At 42.5% G+C, this 18554-nt stretch overlaps 1 protein-coding gene and 1 non-coding gene across 4 annotated transcripts in view; both read left to right on the top strand.

Moving 5' to 3' along the window:
* The window catches only part of HUNK (hormonally up-regulated Neu-associated kinase), a 57173-nt gene that overhangs the window by 12797 nt on the left and 25822 nt on the right, over positions 1–18554 (top strand). For all 3 annotated transcript variants that reach the window (XM_015299710.4, XM_015299716.4, XM_046900846.1), the window contains 2 exons: positions 6429–6721; positions 14297–14352. In XM_015299710.4, the coding sequence (XP_015155196.2) occupies positions 6429–6721; positions 14297–14352 (349 nt within the window). The remainder of the gene's footprint in view (positions 1–6428; positions 6722–14296; positions 14353–18554) is intronic.
* MIR1738 (microRNA 1738) lies at positions 11885–11975 on the top strand. Its single transcript, NR_035236.2, has one exon. It is a non-coding gene; the product is annotated as a microRNA 1738 (primary transcript).

The raw sequence follows: 18554 nt of genomic DNA on the forward strand, positions 1-18554 counted from the left end.
TCCCAACCAGAGTATGTGTGGCCCTTTCTGAAAGAGTACAACTTAATGATTGCTGGTATGCATTCACTTGGACGACCCTTTTCTATAACGCTGTTTATTAAGATACCAGAACTTACGACGTAGGAAAATATTCTTTGCATTAGCTGTTAAATCTCAGTAAATTTTACAGTACGGCAGAGTACTTTTTTCACTGCCCAGTGAAAAAGTTGACATTTTTCAATTCTTGGATTGAGTTATGAAAAGCAACTTCTTATATGTCTGGTTGGTTGGATGCCCAAACCAAGATACTCTTAAAGGGATTGCTTTCAAGAATGTACTGAGACTTGGGCAGGCTTCAAAGTTAGGTCTGTTAAATATGATTTGAATTGGCCACCCAAAGTCACCAAACAGCTTTGAAAAATAAGCTCAGATTTTTGTAGTGAGAACAGTGGTAAATACAAAGCAAGCTATGAATGATGCCAGACAGCCATCACCAAAAGGAGGGAAGAAAATTAATTCACTGCAAAAGTTGTCTTGGGCACTTCAAAAAAGAACTGGAGATCAGCTTGCACGAACAATGGCTCTATAGAATATCTGCACGGTATTCCTATTTGTCTCATTCTCCTGGCTTAGCTTAAAAGTTTGGTTCAGGATGGAGGCCCAGGCCTTCCTATTGACTGTCCTCCCGGCTGCAACCTCTAACCTGTGAATGAATGGTCAGGGTGAACTGGGACAGTGCTGAGAACTGGCTCTGCTGCCTGGCTTGGCGTCACCCCCAGCAGGGCTGCCAGAAGTAGTTCCTGGGGAGGAAAAAGAAATCAAGAAAGAAAAAAGAAAGGAAAAATTTAAGGAGCAGGGGGTGATGGGAAGTGGGGTGTCCCTCCAGTGGTCCATAGCTGGAGTTTCTTCTCTTGTGTTGTGTTGGTCTCCTGGCCAAATCCCACGGTGCCTGCTGGATTCCTATTCAAACAGGCTTCCTCTCTGTTCAGCTGAAGTTCCTTTTGGCAGAGATCTGCAGGAACTGGCTTCCTCTTATTTAAAGCTAGGAGGGAATTTGCAGAGGGAAAATATTCAAGTGGTTGGAGGAGTGGGAAAACTTCTTAAGAGTCCTCGAAATGTCATACCCTTATTTTGTGAGGTCACGTGCGGTCTTCTGTTCTCAGTAAAGTTAAACATGTTATAACATTTTTTTTTGTCAGACTGGTGCCATTGCGATGGAGCTGTTCTTCTAGTCGGTATTGCAAGTGTCTGACATGAGTATTGTTTAAGACCTCTTGACTTCGACTCAGCAAACAGGTCGTTGAGAAAACCCATTTACTGGCAAGCAGGAAGGCTTGCTTCTTTAGAGATGCATCCTTCTGCCAAGCGACAGCCTGCACGAAGACACTCAATCTGGTAGGCAAGAAATCCAAGGCTGCTTTTGGACCTGGGTCCTCTGAGTGCTAGCTTGCCATGTGACTGCAGTCATTGGCAGTCATATGATGGTTAAGTTAAGTTTTATTCAGGTGGAATTATGGTATGTCTTTAACTAGATGTAGCCTGAGATTCACCAGGGAAAAGCAGGGTAAAGAGAGAGATTTTTATTGTAAAACCACTAAAAAACTTACTGCTCTCTGTCAATTTTGCATGTGTTTGAATATGAGCCCTATGCATTGGCTCTGGGGCTTCCCTGGGGAGCTCGTGAGAAAGCCACTGCATGCTGCAGGCCAGCTGAGCCTGAGGCAATGTGTGCTGGAGAAAAGGCAGACTTAGGCTTGGCAGCAGGATGCTGGTACTGTTAGCCTTTTGTGGGGGATCTGGTGAGGTGTATTTGCAGATCCAAGGGCAGGGGTGTGCTGCTTGGGTAAGTTATTCCTCCATCCAGAAAAAACATCAATAGGTTTTTTTCCACCTTGTAACTGGGGAACAGAAGTGGAGGATGGAACAGACAAGGAGGAACCAAAGCATTGTTTGTCCTTGCGTAGGATTGTGGGGAAACCCAGCTACTTTCCCTGAACTGCCTTCTGTGCTTTGTTTCAATTCCTTATGCTGAGGCATGGCTGTTTACAAAGGAGTTGCAGAATGTGCTTTCTCTGGATGCCGCAGTCATCCAGCACCTGAAGCCCGTGCTCCCAGATTTCTCCAGGCAACATCTGGTCCTTTAAACTGTCTCTTTTCTGCTTTTTCTCAGGGCATTGCTGTGACTGTTTTTGTGCTGTCTGGTGCCAGCCAACTCCACCCCCTGCCTCTCTCTGCAGCTCCAGAAACCCTCCTAAAACACTGACTGGCAAAAATCCTCCACCCACATGTGTCAAACGTGTGCCTTTGTTTGGGTGATGGCACGTGCCTGTATTTGCTGATGTTGCTCTAGTTGCTGGGTTCTGCAAGCATCGTGACTGCCTCCTCCAACTATCTTTGCAGAATAGTGGTGTTTACACATCCCCCTCAGCTCCCATCCAGTACGCTTTCGCCCAGCCTGAACTATTTTAGTGCAGCGATTGAGAAGCAGCAATTGCTCATATGATGTGTCACACCATAAACTTTGGAAGGTAATTCATTCCAGCAGTAATTCTAGGATTCTGGAACCAAATATATGGCCTGTTATTCATCTCTGTATCTCACAGCATAATCTAAACCATTTATTTATTTGCACAGCAAAGATTTACCCAAAAGCAAAGTGTTAAATGTCGAGAGCCACTGTTGCTACATATTCAGAATAATTACTTGCTTTATCATGTGTTTTTTAGTTCTTTGCCAGTGTTGGCCAACAGTTCAGGTCAGGTGATAGACATGATGGAGACAGCCCCTACGTGAAACCTGGGAGAGCAAAACAGAATAATTGTTCTATCTGGAGTAGGTTATGAAAGCTTGAACACGTTTGTTTTATGGTTAGGTAACATCTACAGTATTTTCTATTCTGCATGCGTTTTCCTTGTGTATTGATGAAATTTTCAGAGGCTGTGCATATTAAACGCATTGGGGCACGTTCCATCTCCACTTACCCTGGTGTAACTCTGGGTGAACTCAAAATCAGGGATATTGAGCTAAGTTGACCCTGGACTTACTGAGTGCACAGTTTGATCCTTAGAATTCTTGTTTATGCTTCAGAATCGAATTGTAAATTTGAGGAAAATACAAGAAACCTGAACAAACAGTCACAAAAATGACCAGAGCTCAGACAGCACGGACCCATTTGCACAACTCTCGTACCATGGGACACATTTCATTTAGTAAAGCAAAGGGACCCTACAAGAAAGCGAAAGCAAAAAGAGCAGTGCAAAGGGAAGGGCATTGACTAGGAGGGCAGGAAAATACATGAAAGAAGTAAGGACAATCTGGGATGAACTGAGAGGGAGAAGTACAAAAGCTTGAAGCAGTTATGGAGAATATTTGCTATGGAAGTCGATAGGCTGCTTATGTGTTGGGGTCAACTATGTATTTTTCCTTTAGATCTATCAAGTTTTCTTTAAAGATCTTGGTTTTTGAATCAACACTGAGATGAGGAGAATGGCATCCATTTGAGATATTCCTGTACTGCAGCGTGGAGTTAGGAGAGGAAGAAAGGTGCTGCTCCTCCTCCAGGAGCAAAATGAGATGGCACAGAAACCAGTGCCCTGTCTGGTATGGGAAATGTAAGTCTCCTGTAGTCTTAACTGGCATTTCAGTCTTTTCTTTCCCCTGTGCAAAGCCACTGTTGATACAAAACTGTTATTGCCTCTTTTGTTAGCTGTGCTGACAGACCTCTTGGACCCAGTGCAAGGAACGTGGAAGGTATTGGAAATGTAGCCCAGAGTAAAGATGGGTATGAAGGCAGGTCTGCTGAGATAGGTAGGGTGCCTGTCCAAGCATCTGTGAAAATCAATGAGAGAATTTGTCCTTAAGGCACAGAGAGCAAATTCTTTGTTCTAGTGAAGAAATTGGTAAGTAAGCGTGTACATGTGGTTGGCTCTGTCTCTCAGCTTCAGGTGTTTGCTCCTGTTGCCCACAGCTCAGCTCAGCCTGTGTAGGAGATATGCGTGCGTTTAGTAATGTGCTTTTTTTAGTCAGTGAATTCAGGATGACTTCCTGATACGTATAACAGGTTGCCGCTCCATTTTGTTAATAATCCGTATTGTGTATCCCACAGCTGTGGAAAATATCAACATTTTGGTGTGTGGTTTTTTTTTTTTTTTCCAACTTTAGCAGAGGTTGTGTTGTGCTGCCAGCAAACAAACTGGTATATCATGTTTCTGTTACCCACTAATTTGTTTGTCCTCACCAGAATGACTTCTGTGGTTTGCTGTCCAAATAATCTATGTAAGCCTTTGTGTTCTTGGTTTTATCTCACTAGATGGAAGAACTTACTAATTTAAGACCGTTTCCTTGGTGAATCACCTGAGGCTTTCAGGAATGGTTAAGAAGAGCTCTGATTTGCCCGTTGTCTTATCTCGCAATGAAATGATCTTTCTTTAATGTGACTAGTCAGGAATGTAGCTTCCAGGCATTTATGGCTCTGATGCTTCTCCACATTTCACCCAGGCAGCTGTCACACGTGTGGTGTTTAGCCTTGTCTTCTTATCAAAGGTATTTCATTAGAATAATCTTCTAACAGCAGAAATGGATCCAGATAATAATGTATACCACGACACTGACTTCTGGTTGTTATTCTTCACTTCCTCTGCCAATAAAAACTTGTCTTTGACTCAGTCAGTCAAATGATCTGGGTCTATTTTTGTTGTCATACTTTTTTGGTTGCTTTTGTTTTCTGAAGAAAAACCAAATCGTTCGCTACTTTGACCTTTCGTTTGCTTGTAGAAAGCAAGGTAAGGCCAGCCAAGCTGGGAGCTGCCACATGCTTTGATGTGTGCTTGGCATTTCCCATGTGAGGAGGATGGCCAGCTGTGTTGTGAGTAGCTTTGTCTGCCTGCTGTGGAAGACCAGCAGCCTCCAATGCTATGAATCGCGATGATGTAGTTGGCTGCAGCTGGAAGCATGCTGTGAGTGGGTAGCTCATCAGCTGTGAGGAGAGATGCCTGTTTGACTTGGGCTGTTGTCTGAGTGCTGAGAGTTAGCAGTCAGGTCAGTAAAACTCCAGGGCTTTCTTCTTGTTCCTTCTTGTTGTAGGAGTAAGGTGAAGCAGGAGATCCTCGCAGGCCAAATCAAGGCACGCAGCAAAGATGCAAGTGTAGCGTCTTTGTGCCTCCCACTCATGGAGGGCAGCGGGGTTGTGGCATTTTTTGTGCCTTTGGTTGGATTCGTACCTGTGCAAACAAGAACCTTTTCCATCAGTTCCATGCAAAATTCAGTGTCACACAGGAATACCAAGCACAGCATTTCCCTCTTCTCATCCTGGCAAACGAACAACTGTCACTTCGGTAATCACTGAGCTGTTGGGGCTCGGTGCATGCGTTGAAGGACTTCCTTCTTCCTTTGTTGCAGAGCTCTGAGGAAATGAGCAAGGGAGGAGGATTCGGCAGCGCCTTTGTTGCTCAGCTGGCATATGCTGTTAAATCATTATCTGGCACAGATGACCTGGAAGTCTGCAGCACCCACTCTAAATAAGAAATCTCAATGAACAGATATCTACAAATTTGAAGTAGATCAAAGCAGATACTTTTACTGAAATAATTTAGTACTTCTGTTAAAACAATAAAAGGAATCGGGCTCTTTAAGCCTGCTGTATCACTGCTGGCCTCGTCCTTTTGTTCTCATGCGGTGTTCTGCACCAGCAGTGAGAATGAAAACAGTTGGGTGGGGAGTAGCAAATGCTGTAATGTGAAGTCTCCTCACTTCTGTTACGTGCTTTCATGATGAGCTTCGGTTGACTTGGACAGCTCTGTATAGTGTTACATTTAAAAACAAGGTTTTGCCTTTTAGGGTTTTGCAAAGTTGTTCGGTTATAGAGGTAACAAGGAGATTGTTTCTCATGTTTGCTTTAAAAGAAGGGGGGAATAAAAAAGGTGCCAGGAGAATGGTACCAAAATAACTTTGTTTTTCATGGTAATTTTTTTTTTTCTTTTCAATCATGTAAAAGCTAACACTTGGCTATAGTTTAAGAAACTTGTCATGGAAACATAGAATCTCAAGTCGTACGGCCTACGTGGGGAAAAGCCAAACATGACACATCCTGTAAATATCAGCTTGGAGACTTTCTCAGAAAGCGGATGACATTAAATGTCCAGCGTTGCGTGTGCTGAGTATTTGGGAATGGTTAATGACATTGTCGCCTGCCCTTTGTTACTGATTTCCTCGCAATAACTTTTATCTGTCATCGCTCAAGGGGATAAAGAGCTAAATTGTCAGTGGAGGCTGGGCTTGCAACAGCAGCTGTTTCTCTGACCTGGGTAGCTGTGCCTGAAACAATGGTGTATCAGTTGAGAATGACATCGTTTTATTTATTTACTTTTATTTTTGAGGTTGTTTGTGCAAGGTTAAAGCAATTGATGACGATTATGATCGCTAACAACCCCCTCTCCTCCATTTTTCACTAGGTGGCAGTGAAAGTAATTGACAAGAAGAGAGCCAAAAAGGACACTTATGTCACCAAGAATCTACGACGGGAAGGGCAGATCCAACAGATGATCCGCCACCCAAACATCGCCCAGCTGCTGGATATACTGGAAACTGAAAACAGCTACTACCTTGTCATGGAGCTTTGCCCTGGTGGCAACCTGATGCACAAGATCTATGAGAAAAAGAGACTTGAAGAACATGAAGCACGCAAATACATCAGGCAGCTCATTCTGGCAGTAGAACATCTTCATCGGGCAGGTGTAGTTCACAGGTAATCTTAAAAGCCCTCTCTGGAACAAACTTATCCCAGAAGTGCTATCTCTGCATGTATTTATGTAGCAAGGTGACTTCCTTTTCAAAACGTATTCCAGACAGCTTTTTGGCTCATCTTTATGATACTGTTTAGATGTTCAAATTTTAGACAATAAAGGTATCTCCAGAAAGCGCTTGCCTAAAAGTTTAACTTTAGGTGAGCACACAAGAGCTGTACCAACTCCATGTCCTTAAGCATAGACTTGTACTACTCTAGTACTGTTTTGCCTCTGAAGGTCTGTATCACTGTTACCTAATGAGCAGCTGCACTGTTCCTTTGAGAAGGTTCTATCTGCTGTTTTGGTGGTGGAAATGCAGCAATGTATGGAGATGAACCAATTTGCCCAACATCTGTCAATGACACAGCTGGGTTGAACCATAGAATCATTAAGTAAATGACTTCTAAAATCACCTGGTCCAACCATCAGCCCACCCCCACCACGCCCACTGCCTGCATCCCTCAGTGCCACATCCACACGGCTCTTGAACACCTCCAGGGACAGTGACTGCACCACCTATCTGGGCAGCCTGTGCCATTGCCTCACTGCTCTTGCTGAGAAGAAATCAGTCCTAATGTCCAATCTGAAGCCCGATTGGTACCACAGAAGTCCTTCATTTGTCCTTCACTGCTCTTTCCACTAATCTTATCGCTTCAATGGGACCTCACGAGACTGGAGGAAGAGAAGTACAGTCCAGAGTATGCAGCTATTCAGTTCATCTCACAGTATCTTCTCAGGAGGAGCCCAGAGCTGATGCTCTGTTATGTGTTTCTTTAGGACCTTCTTTTAATCAGTGTATAAGCAGGCTGTGGATCTCTTTGCAGGTGGATGCTGTAGTTAAAAGTTCACCTGGACTCAGGGAGAAATAGGACGAGTTAATCATACAGAAGTCTGGTGAGGGTTACAGATTGAGATATAGCCATACCATACCTCTGTCTGAAGTCCATGAGCAGCACCTGGCAGAGGCTGGAAGAGTACAGGTGGAGATATCACACATGACTGCCTGTCCCTGTTTCCTTCTCCAATTCCGTGCTCTTGGCTGCTATGGAGACAGGAGGATGGTGGGCTGAGTGTACCTTTGGTCTGACCCAGTATGTCTCTTATTCTGTTCTTAGGTGTATTTATAGGGTGCTGTCTAAGAAAGAGACCACACTTTCTAAATTTGGGCCAACTGGAGTTAAGTCTGAACTCCCACAGACTTCCCATGTGACACCAAGCAAGTTGTGTAGGCCCCATCCTCTCAGTATCAGGAGCCAGGCACCTGGATACTTTTGCAGCTCTGAATCTTAGTCTCCTAAACCATGATTACAGCATAGAAGATGGGAGCTGTCATAGGCACCAGTCCACAGGGCTGCTGTGCAGGGAGTAGCCCCCCAGTTGTGCCCAGCTGTGTGCTGGGCTGCCTGCCACCGGGCCATACTATTGGATGCATCTGGCCTGGCACATGCCCCAAAAGCTGCTTTTTTGGTCTTGAGGTCTCTCTGCTTGTTCCCTGTGATTCGTTAAGGATTGGTGCTACGAGCACAGATAACCTCGGGTGCACTGAGGTCTTATCTTGAGCTAAACTTCTGGTACCACTGTAATACAAATATTTGAGCAGCAGCCAGGTTTAGCCTGCAGGTTCTCTATCAGCAGTTGAACTGCTGACCTTTTTAAATTATTAACCCCTCAGTTTGGGGCATCAGAAAGGAGAAAATCTACTTATTGCTTTAGGGGATGAATTCGTATCCCATATATATGGAAAGGGGTTCAGGGAGAAGGAGAAAGGTCAACGTTTCTGACATGGGCGGAGAAAAACCTGTCAGGAAGAGATGAGGATGTTGAGCTTTTAGCAGCAGCGTTGGGTTTGCTAGCAGCAGAGCCTCTCACTGGAAGATCTGCCCTCTTCTTTCCAGCATGATGTCCAGTGCACTTATGGGGGGCTGGCAGGATGGTTCCCTCCTTGATCAGAGAAGGTTTAGACCCACGTTATTCATCCAGATAACTAGCAGGCCCAATCCCGTTTTTACTGTTAAAACATTTTCTCTAGTTTAGTTGTTCAGCATCTTCACTCACGCTGTTAACGAGGTACGTAGGGCAGCATGGACACACAAAAAAACCATGGGCAGCCCAATCCAGATTTCTTCTCCCTCTTTTGCATGCAGGGAGATGGGGGAAGGACTGGTAGTCACCGCTAGAGCTGTCCTTCAGCTTCTTGGGCTATTGACTGCCGCAGCTCTAAAAACAGACTACTCAGCTGAAGAGGGGGGGAAAAAATAGTGCAGAAGGCTGATTCATGCTCACCCTGGATGAAATGACAGTGTTCTGTTGTTGTTATTGTTATTTTTAAAGCAGGTAAAAATAACAGCGCTTTCATTGAGGTGGTGGCAGCGATCTGTGGGCGTTTGCAGTCGCTGTGTGTGAAACAAAACACGGCGCTGTAGGCCGGGAAGCGGTGTGCTGTTTGCCTCTCTCAGAACACTTGCATCATTCACACCGATTTGGGTAGAGCATTGAAAAAGTGTTCCCTGAACCACTGATTACAAAAGTCACCAGCATTTTGTCTGCATTATACAGGGAATAATCTGGATCGCTTGCCGCCTGCTGTAATTCAGGGTGAAAAGGAAGCCAAAAATAAGTTGTATGAAATCGGAATACATTATTTGATGAATGTTACTCAGCCAGCTTCACAATTTTCAGTCAAGCCTTGGCATGACAGAAAAGCACACAGATCTTTGGACAAGAGTTGGGACCCAGAACTCAGAAGCAGTGCTTCTTTTAGGAAGCAGTAGGACATGAGAGCAGCCTAAAAAAACATCAGTAAGTCTCATTTTATTTTGAGAGGGCAAAAAACCCACGCATGAGTTTGACTCTCTTTTAAATTAGAAGTATTTCATTTCCTATGGTGTACAAGATCTGCAAGCTCCCCAGTGCAGGAACGGCCTCTTTGCTGAGTCCGGTTTTCAGAACTCTTTGACTGCTTTCCTGAAAAAGAAAATGCTGCTCTTCTAAATATAATTTCACATAATCGTTTGTGTTTCATTCCTTTTATCAGCGGAGTTGGTTGGTTGCTAAAAATACACTTGCAACAAGCTTAGCTGTGAATCAGGTAGGAATATTTATCTTTCCCTCTGACAGAGGAAAACAAACCCAAATGGCAGTATCTGGTGAAGCTTTCTCTTTTCAGGGGGTGTTTACACAGGCCTTCATGCTGTCAAGAGGCAGGATGAACAATAAGCCCCTTGGGAGAGTAAGGGCAACAGAGAAAACGAAGTGAAAGCCTTGGTGCTTGCAACTGCATCCCACAGGAAATTCTCAACAGCCCTTTTAAAGTCATTTTAACAAAATTCAATCCCATTCAGTGCAATTACTGTCAGGATGTCAAAGAAAAGAATTTAATAATGTATTGGTAGCGAAGGTAGCTTTCTGTATTCCCCCTTCTCCAGTCTCTGTGGCAGTATATTCATACCCTCCACTGCCGTTTTGTAATTAAAAGCAGAAGAAGAGTTTGAAAGACAAAAGAATATACCTGAGGTTTTGAGCAGAGTTTTTATATTATTCTGTAGTCTCCTGTCTTTTCCCTGGCACACCCAGACGAGTAAGGTGGTGTCACGATGCAGTTGCTCAGGGTGTTACAGGAGTCCTGCCTTGGTACCCGCTGCTTTGGCATGTTGGCCTTGGTAACTCCCCTCCTATTAATTTTAAGTGCCAGTAGTCTGCCTGCTGATGCAGTATTTGTGACAGCACTACAGAACAAAGTCTCCTTTTGAAATGCAAAGCTGGTTTGTCTTTCTATTTTATGTCACATTTCAAAACTACCTTTGGGCATTCTCTCTTGGATTGCTCTGCTGTAAACAAACTAAACATTGTGTTAGTAAAAACAATGGACTGAAACCCGCGTTTACAGATGCAGCCGCATTGAACTCAGGGACTTTGTGACTGATAGAAGCAAAAAGAAGGAAATAACAGTTTGATACAAAGCAGTGTCTTTGAAGCGCCTCATAAGATGAAGATGGACCCAAGTCCCCGCACCCTTTCCAGCTCTTTCATGGGGCTACAAAGTGAGCTTGTGGGTTGGTAGTTGAGTTGTGATTTTATGTGGCACGAGTCTGCGATGGCTTGCTCGATGCAGCAGGCTCATGTTGCTCAGTGGAGTTGCTCGCTTGAGTAGGGGTTTCCAAAGTGGTCTGTGAAGCTTTACGCAGAGCCAGGGAAAAATCAGCCCTGTGAACAAAAGAAGAAATTCCAAACCCAAGCAGGCTAGCCTATGGAGCAGGTCCCACTCTCAAGGAGGGAAACTGAAGGTCTCCAGCAACTTTGTTTTCTCCCAGTCTTGATTCCACCTACTGTGCTACTTCCACAGCTGCACAGCCCTCCCAGTCACAAAGCAGCTGTGTCCAACTCCACAAACCTGTTGAAAAGTGCAAGCCACATGCAAAATGATGGGGACCTGCAGGGACCTGTGTGTATGCTTAGTACTTAATTGCTCTGGGACTTCCCATTGACTTCCAAGGACTTCAAGTGTTATGTGAGTCACAGCAAGTAGCTTGTATGCTGCCTTGAACTATACAGCCGTTAAAAACAAGCAAAATAATAATAAAATAAATCCCAGAATAAATATGGTGGAATGTTTGGTTTTTTTTTGTTTGTTTGTTTGTTAAACTGATTATAATATTGTGCATAAAATTCAGCGTTCCCTAACTTTTGACTGCAATGGTGCTGTTTTTCCCATTGCAGCAAATTAATGTAAACTTTCAAAGCAAGTAGTGACTCAGGTAAGTCAGGTAAATACAATGACAACAATAGCAATAACGATAAACCAAAAACTCTGTCCATCCACTTAAGTTGGAACCAGACAGAACTCACATAATAAAGCATTTAGAAACTTGAGCGAAAATCTGTCTTGTCTCTACAAGGTGACCTTAAAACAGATATAAAACCAGACTGTACAGTTACACTTTCTGTCAAAACGAAATAGCAGGTAATTTGGTGTGTTGTTAAAGTCACTTAAAGCAGTCACAGAATAACTCCTCCATCCCAACTCGCCTGGTCCTTGTCCAGACCAGCAGGCTCTGTTTGTAGTCCTTCAGCCCTGGCTATGGGTGCCAGATTCCTGCTGAATATCAGCACTGGTCTTCTGTGTGCAGTGCTGGTGGACTGACTGCTCAGAGGGATTGGGCTGCTGCATGGTCCTGCCCTGTGCCCACTGGGAAGTCTGTGTCCATTGCTGCAGTGGTTCTCCAACTATGGTCTAGTCCAGTTTTTCTTGATCTGGTTTCGTACTGGCTTTGTCTTGCTGAGTCTGGTTAACGTGGAATCTTCTCATTAGGCTGTACCAAGGAGTGAAAATACGCTGTTGTAGTTTCTAGCATCACACCAAAAGTAGGGCTTTCGTGTTGATGTGGACTGACAAAAATGCAGTACGTATGAACTGTTTGATCAGCTACCACTTACCGGCAAGTCTGCTGAGAGCAGACATGTGGGTGAATGGCTTTAATTAACCAGGTCTGATTGCTGTCTATACCGAGGCTATATTTATTTATTTTTCTCTGATAGCTCTAAGATTCCCCCTTAATATTTATCCTTGCTTTTGTTTTTTAACATTGAATACTTTTAAATATCTTGCATTTGTTTTTAGCTCTTCTGTTGCTCGTTTGTTATTCTAATTGCATGTCTTCTCACCTCAGCTTACAGCTTTCATCTTTCCATCCTCTTTCCTTTAGTATTAAAAGCTTACCTTTTCTTTGCTGATGTTTAAGGTACTCAGAACTTCCAGATCTCCGTGGTTCTTTCATTGAGTGATTGCACTGAGTGTTTCAGTGTATGACTCAAAGCCCCATTTATTTCTATTGATTTTTCAAGTCTTTTTTTCTTTCCCATGCTGTTTTTTTGGCACTCTCCCCCATTAATTGCCCAGCCCCATTATCTTTATAGAGGCTAATCACACTGTCTGTGGAAAAATCTCCATCTGCAAGCAATAAAGGCAAGACACGTGAAGAAATAAACCCTTTTTTGGCAGTGGGGGGAAGCAGAAGTGGGTTGATCTGGATCCATCTGGCAAGGCATATCACTCTTGTACCAAGCAATTGCTCAGCCGTGGTGGCTGCCATACGGCAGAAGCTCCCTTTGGAGGAGGCAGAGAGGATCTGTAGCATGTTGTATTGTACGAAGTCTCCTGCAAAAAGAGGAATGCTACCGAATAGCTGAAATTCACACACACAAAAAATAATTTTTTTTTTGATAGGTATATGTATTATCTGTCCAATTTCTTTTTGTACATGAAGTAAGGAAAATCTGCAAGAAGGGCTGAGTAGGGTATGGAAACATCTGTTCTGTTTTGGGAAGGTCTTTGTGGCTGTATTGATGAAGTGAGTGTCATCCTACATGCAGATACTCTTCTTACACAGTTTTATTTGAAACATAGCATGGACATAAAATGAAGAGGAACATTTTAAAAAAGGCCTGGAGTTGGTCACAGCTATTTTTCCTCTTTTCCCACATTCTTTACGCTTTGTTTGGCTTGGTTGGTTTACTTGTCTTACTTTATTAAGCATTTTATCTTCATCTGCAATAGAGGCATTCCTCATTACTCTCTTTGCCTTACAGAGGCAAAATACCATGGATGTCACTGCCTTCCCATAATTATAGCTGATAGCTTTATTATCTAGTTTTTTTCCAGAGCATACTGGGAGAGGTATCACTGCCAGTCTGAGCTATTGATCTCCCAGCATGCTAATAGTTAGAAATATTTTGCGTCTGGATTGCAGAAAAAAATCTTGTAATAAAGACACAGCCAACTGCTAGAAGTCATGGAGTGGTTGTATAGCAACCTAAATGATTTTTCATGTTATAATTAACTCTTATACTGTATTTAAGCAGTTTGGAGTTTGGGATTTGTTCTTGGAGGGGTGATGGGAGGAGGAATAGGGTGAGGAATGATCTCTGGGATTTTTTTTTAAACAGAATGTGATGTAGGAGAACACAACCACATTCATAAATGATGAAGAGCACATGCACTTGTGAGCACTTACTTCATTTGATGTGTCAGCAGGACATTTAGTGATGATGTAGAAGAGGACTGGTTTTGTTTCTCCTCCCTCCCAAAAGGCTGGTTCTGGCCCCCAGCATTGTAGACAGTAGCAGAGAAGAGCCGTTTGGGTCCTCAGGTATCTTCAGAAGACGGTTTATTGAAGGAGCTTTGGTTATCAGAAGTAATGAGAAGATGACCTGCAGTTGAAAAGCAGATTTGAAAGATTTCCTTGTACGAGGTTTCTGCAGACTTGCATAAGAAATTCTAAGAATCTGATTAGGAGATACTGCCAAATGTTTGTAAATTCATTTTGTGCATGAAGAATTGGGGTGAACCTGTGCGTGAAGGCACTGGTAATTATGGAGAGAATACAGTGCATGGAGCTTTCTGCTTTGAATGTGAAACTGTGTGTGCTGGTTTCATAATACCCGTTATTATATTTGCATCTTGTAAAGAAACTGATGAAAGTGATGGGAAATTGCTTCATTATTTCAGAGGCTCACTCAAAATATTTTCTTTCTTTCAGAGACTTGAAGATAGAAAATCTGTTGCTAGATGAAGACAACAATATCAAGCTCATTGGTATGAACCTAGTTTGGCAATTCCAGCAATTAAAATTGGTGGTTTTATAAAGGGAATTTTTGAGACTTCATAACCCTCCATGTGACAACCGCTAATGTTGCTGCAGAGAGGAGCTGGGAGAGTATAGATAGCAGTCAAGCTGTTCCTGACAGCTTCTTGTGAAAAAATGTTCCAGTTATTTCAGCTTTAACTGGGTATGGGCATAATCCTTCATCTTCTAACTAGTGACTTTCCTGTTTAAATTAGGAACCTTGAAGGAATTAGAAAACTAGCACCACAGAAGTCATTTATTTTATTATCTTGATCGTTTCGTATTTACGGAGGGATGGATTCTGCCCCCATATGCATATGCTTCTGCTGAAGTCAGTGGGAGTCACACACGTTTTTAGCAGCTGGCAAAATTTGGTCTTCTATTTATATTCCTTAAATTCAATTCTAGAACCCAGAAAGAAATTGTTTTAGAGGGCTGTTTAGAAAATGAAAAGATTAATTAAAAAATAGAGACTCTGTTGTATTCAGGAATCAGTTGTATGCAGTGCTCAATTCATTCAAGTTGAGCAGACATTTTAGATTAATCATCTGTGGGTGTAGTTTCTCACTGCCTTTGCATAACTCCCATTAATGCTAATGTGTGCACTGAAAGGAAAATATGCCCTTCGTTAAAAAAAATAATAATAAACATTTATATATATTTCCTTGCCTCCACTTTTGCCAACAGCAGTGTCTGTGGTTGCAGACTTAAAACGCTTGCCTGACTCTCTTCAAAAGGTTTCATCATCTGAGAAGGGATGAAAAACACTTAACACTGAGGTCAAATGGACAGTCGCTGTGATGTATAAAGCACATACGTCTCCAAACAAACAAGAAGAGGGTGGTTAATTAAATTTGAAATACTTAAAAATTACTTAGGGAATTCAGTCTCTAGAAGAATTACCACAACTTTTATTCGGTACTCTGTAGTGAATCAAATGTCTCTGGAAAAATAACAGCAAAAGAGAATGCTGCATTACGTCAGTTACGGGTCAAGAGGATACTGATATGTTACCATGAATCATTCATCAGTAATGATGGATACCACCCATTATCTTGATTTAGCGGATAAGTGAGACCAGATGGTTTGCAACAGTGCTGTATGAACATCTGATAGATTTAAAGAATTTCTATAACTTTCCTGTTATTGAGTGTTTGATTACACAACGCTATGTGAACTTGACATCCCAAACCAAATCTAATCAGATGATATGTGTTCAATTTAAACTCACATGCCAAAAAAGAACTTCAGAGCCGTTCGTGCAGTTGAAGTTGCTTCGGTTGCATAGAAAGGTCTCCTCACAGTGGGTGGTGTGGGATGCATAGAGAAAGAGACAGATCTGTAGCCGAGCTAGCAGCGAGATAAATTGTCTTCAGGTCTGCAGCCTGATGTTCTTAAGCAGATTGTACACGGTATGTATTTTAAAACAAAGCAATTACATCCCACTGTCCAGCTGGGTATGTTATTGAAAAATAAAGGTTACTTTATTAGTAATAATTTCACTGTAAGCAAAAACAGATTGAAAGTCACAGTCAGCTCAAACACTTGCATTTTGTCAACAGTCAGCTGAAGTCCGTTGTTTCCTCTCCTCCCATTCCCAAAGGAAAATCTCTGATCTAATGTTCCAGAGAAGCCACTACTTGATTAAACAGCCCCAGACAGTTAGGATTTGTTTTCCGGTACGAACTGAATGTCCCACGTCCTGCTTCCGTGCGACTCACGCAAGGGAAATGTTTCAGCACCTGTCTGGGGCTGGTGGAATCTACCTGATCATTTTCTTCTCTTTCCCCTCCGTGCTTGTTCCCTCACTCAGATCATTCCACTTTTAGTAAAGTATGTTGTGTAGCGTCTTCCTAGAAACGTGATGGATCAGTTTCGTTGTCATGTAGTGTAGCCCAGGAAAGTTCACCGCTAGCGAAGAGTGTTTTGAGGGGTTATGTACTGCTTTTCATGCTTTCAAGGAAAGACACCGAGCTACAAAGCAGCTCACATTAACTGCTTTGGGGTAGGAGTGTACTCTCCATGTCTGGTGCAGCAGCAGACGCTGTAGCATCTAAAAATGGAAGATAAAAAATGTAATGTAAACTGACATTGAAAGTTCCTACTTGTTCATGCATTTCAGCGAGAACTGAATCCCTTGAGTGCCTTTCTTCATCCAGCTGCTTAATGACGCTTTTTAGCTAGAATGTATTCTTAGATAGTATTATTAGAAAAATTCCATTTGCTGCGTTAAGTGGGCTTATTCTTAGATGCCTGGTAAGTCTCAAATCTGAGAACATCAGTAGTGGAAATGCTGGAAGTAATTCACTTCTCTTTATCTACCAGCCAGTGATGGCAGGTGTCTGATAAAGGTGCCATGAAAGGTCACTCAAAGAGCGTGTGAAGCCCTCGGCTGTCTGCTCAAGGACCTGCAGCACCACAAGGACCCTGCCTACATGTAGCTCTGCTGAGGTCTCTGGAGCACTGCTGGCATACTCAGAGGTCAAACTTGCCCACGAGCTCTCACTTTGTACTAAGCCTTGTGCTATTAAACAGCTTCTTCGACATCCCAACTGTCACAGCTTCAGAGATAGCCATGTATCCATAGCTTAATGTTGTAATGTTGATTTCCTGGAGGCGTTGAGAAGTAGTAGCGTAATGCGATACTTCGATAGCATGAAGAGTGGGGGTGGTGGTGCTTCCATGTCATAATATTTACGCTGGAAAACCAAGTATGGCCTTTGATCTGAATTCTGTAATTAGCTAGGCTTACTGAAAGAAGCCCAAGACAAAGACAGGAGTAGCAGTAAAGTTATCAGTGCTAGTGGTAATTCTGTTCTTACTGAGATTAAAAGTGCATCCTTAATGCAAATCAGCCTGTGATTGAGATGTGCTGCTATGGTATTCATAACAATATTCCCATTTATTTTGCAATGAAATCCCTGTCTCCAGTCTGCATGTGTTTGCACACAGTTTTAATTCCAACAGACATGAGAAAAAAAAAGAAGACAAAAAGAAGACAGTAAACCAGCTGAGCTTTAATGAATGAGCACGAATCCATGAGATGTTTGTAGTTTAAGTGAATAGGATAGTGAAAACTTTCACAAGAGTATACCTCCACTGATAATGATAAGCAGATGCTACTTTACAGCAAGTCAATATATAAACATTATGTACTTGATTGTAAAGCTTTATGTACTTGACTGTATTGCAGTCAAGTAATTTTGAGGTGATATGTCACAGTAGGATAAAGACCATGACTAATACATTGTAGGAGTTTTTTAAAGTATTTAACAGTTGACATAACCTCTTTCAGGCCATAGCTAATAAATAAATTAATTAAGTGGTTCCTCAGAAGTATTTGTATAAGCCCCAGGGATAACGCATACCTAACAAAGATGTATAAACAGTGTACAGAGACAATTGTTTTCCATCAGAGGCAAGGAAATTGCCTTGATCCTCCCCTCAGCTGTTACAGTGCGCTCCAGCAAAGCCCTTTGAGCCTCTTTGACAGTTTAGATATGGTTGTGCTGCAGTTGCTTCCCTCTCAGAGAGTCAACCAGTCCACACTGTTCTTTGGACACTCCAAATCACACAGTGACCTTTATATGTATATGTTTTGTAAACATTATTTGTTTTTAGCCCCATTTCATAAAGGAACAAGGCTTATGTGAATGCCTTGCCAGGGTGCTTTTAATACCATAAGGTTATTAACTCTTGTCTGATTTCTGTCATATTTGGCATGATTTGAATACTAAAGGACAGGCTATTACTTCAAGTCTCATGCAAATAAGTAGGGAAATAAGGGAGAGAGACCCTTATTAGTGGAGGGAGGTGTGGGCTCAGCACTTGCTTCTCGTATTTGGTCTGCAAGATGCAATGCTTGAGCCCAGTCGAGCAGGTGGGTAGCACACCCAGAAGGCTGCTACGTTATGAGATGTGTGGATGCAAGACACGAGTCTATAGGAGCGAGATTCAGTGGTCTGCATCTTTGAGCTGCCTTATTTATATGTAAGACCATTTTCATTTTAAACATACCAATATTCAGAGAAGTTTTAAGAAGACTGAATGAATAGAAAAGGAGATAAACAGATGTCAGTGTTCTTGATACTAGTATTTTTGTTGCAGCTATCATCAATAGCAAGCTATTAATAAATGTGAACATCTTGGATTGTGACTATTCTAAGTCTTC

The sequence above is a fragment of the Gallus gallus genome, chromosome 1 (genome assembly GCF_016699485.2).
Source record: "Gallus gallus isolate bGalGal1 chromosome 1, bGalGal1.mat.broiler.GRCg7b, whole genome shotgun sequence".
NCBI classification, from domain to species: domain Eukaryota; kingdom Metazoa; phylum Chordata; class Aves; order Galliformes; family Phasianidae; genus Gallus; species Gallus gallus.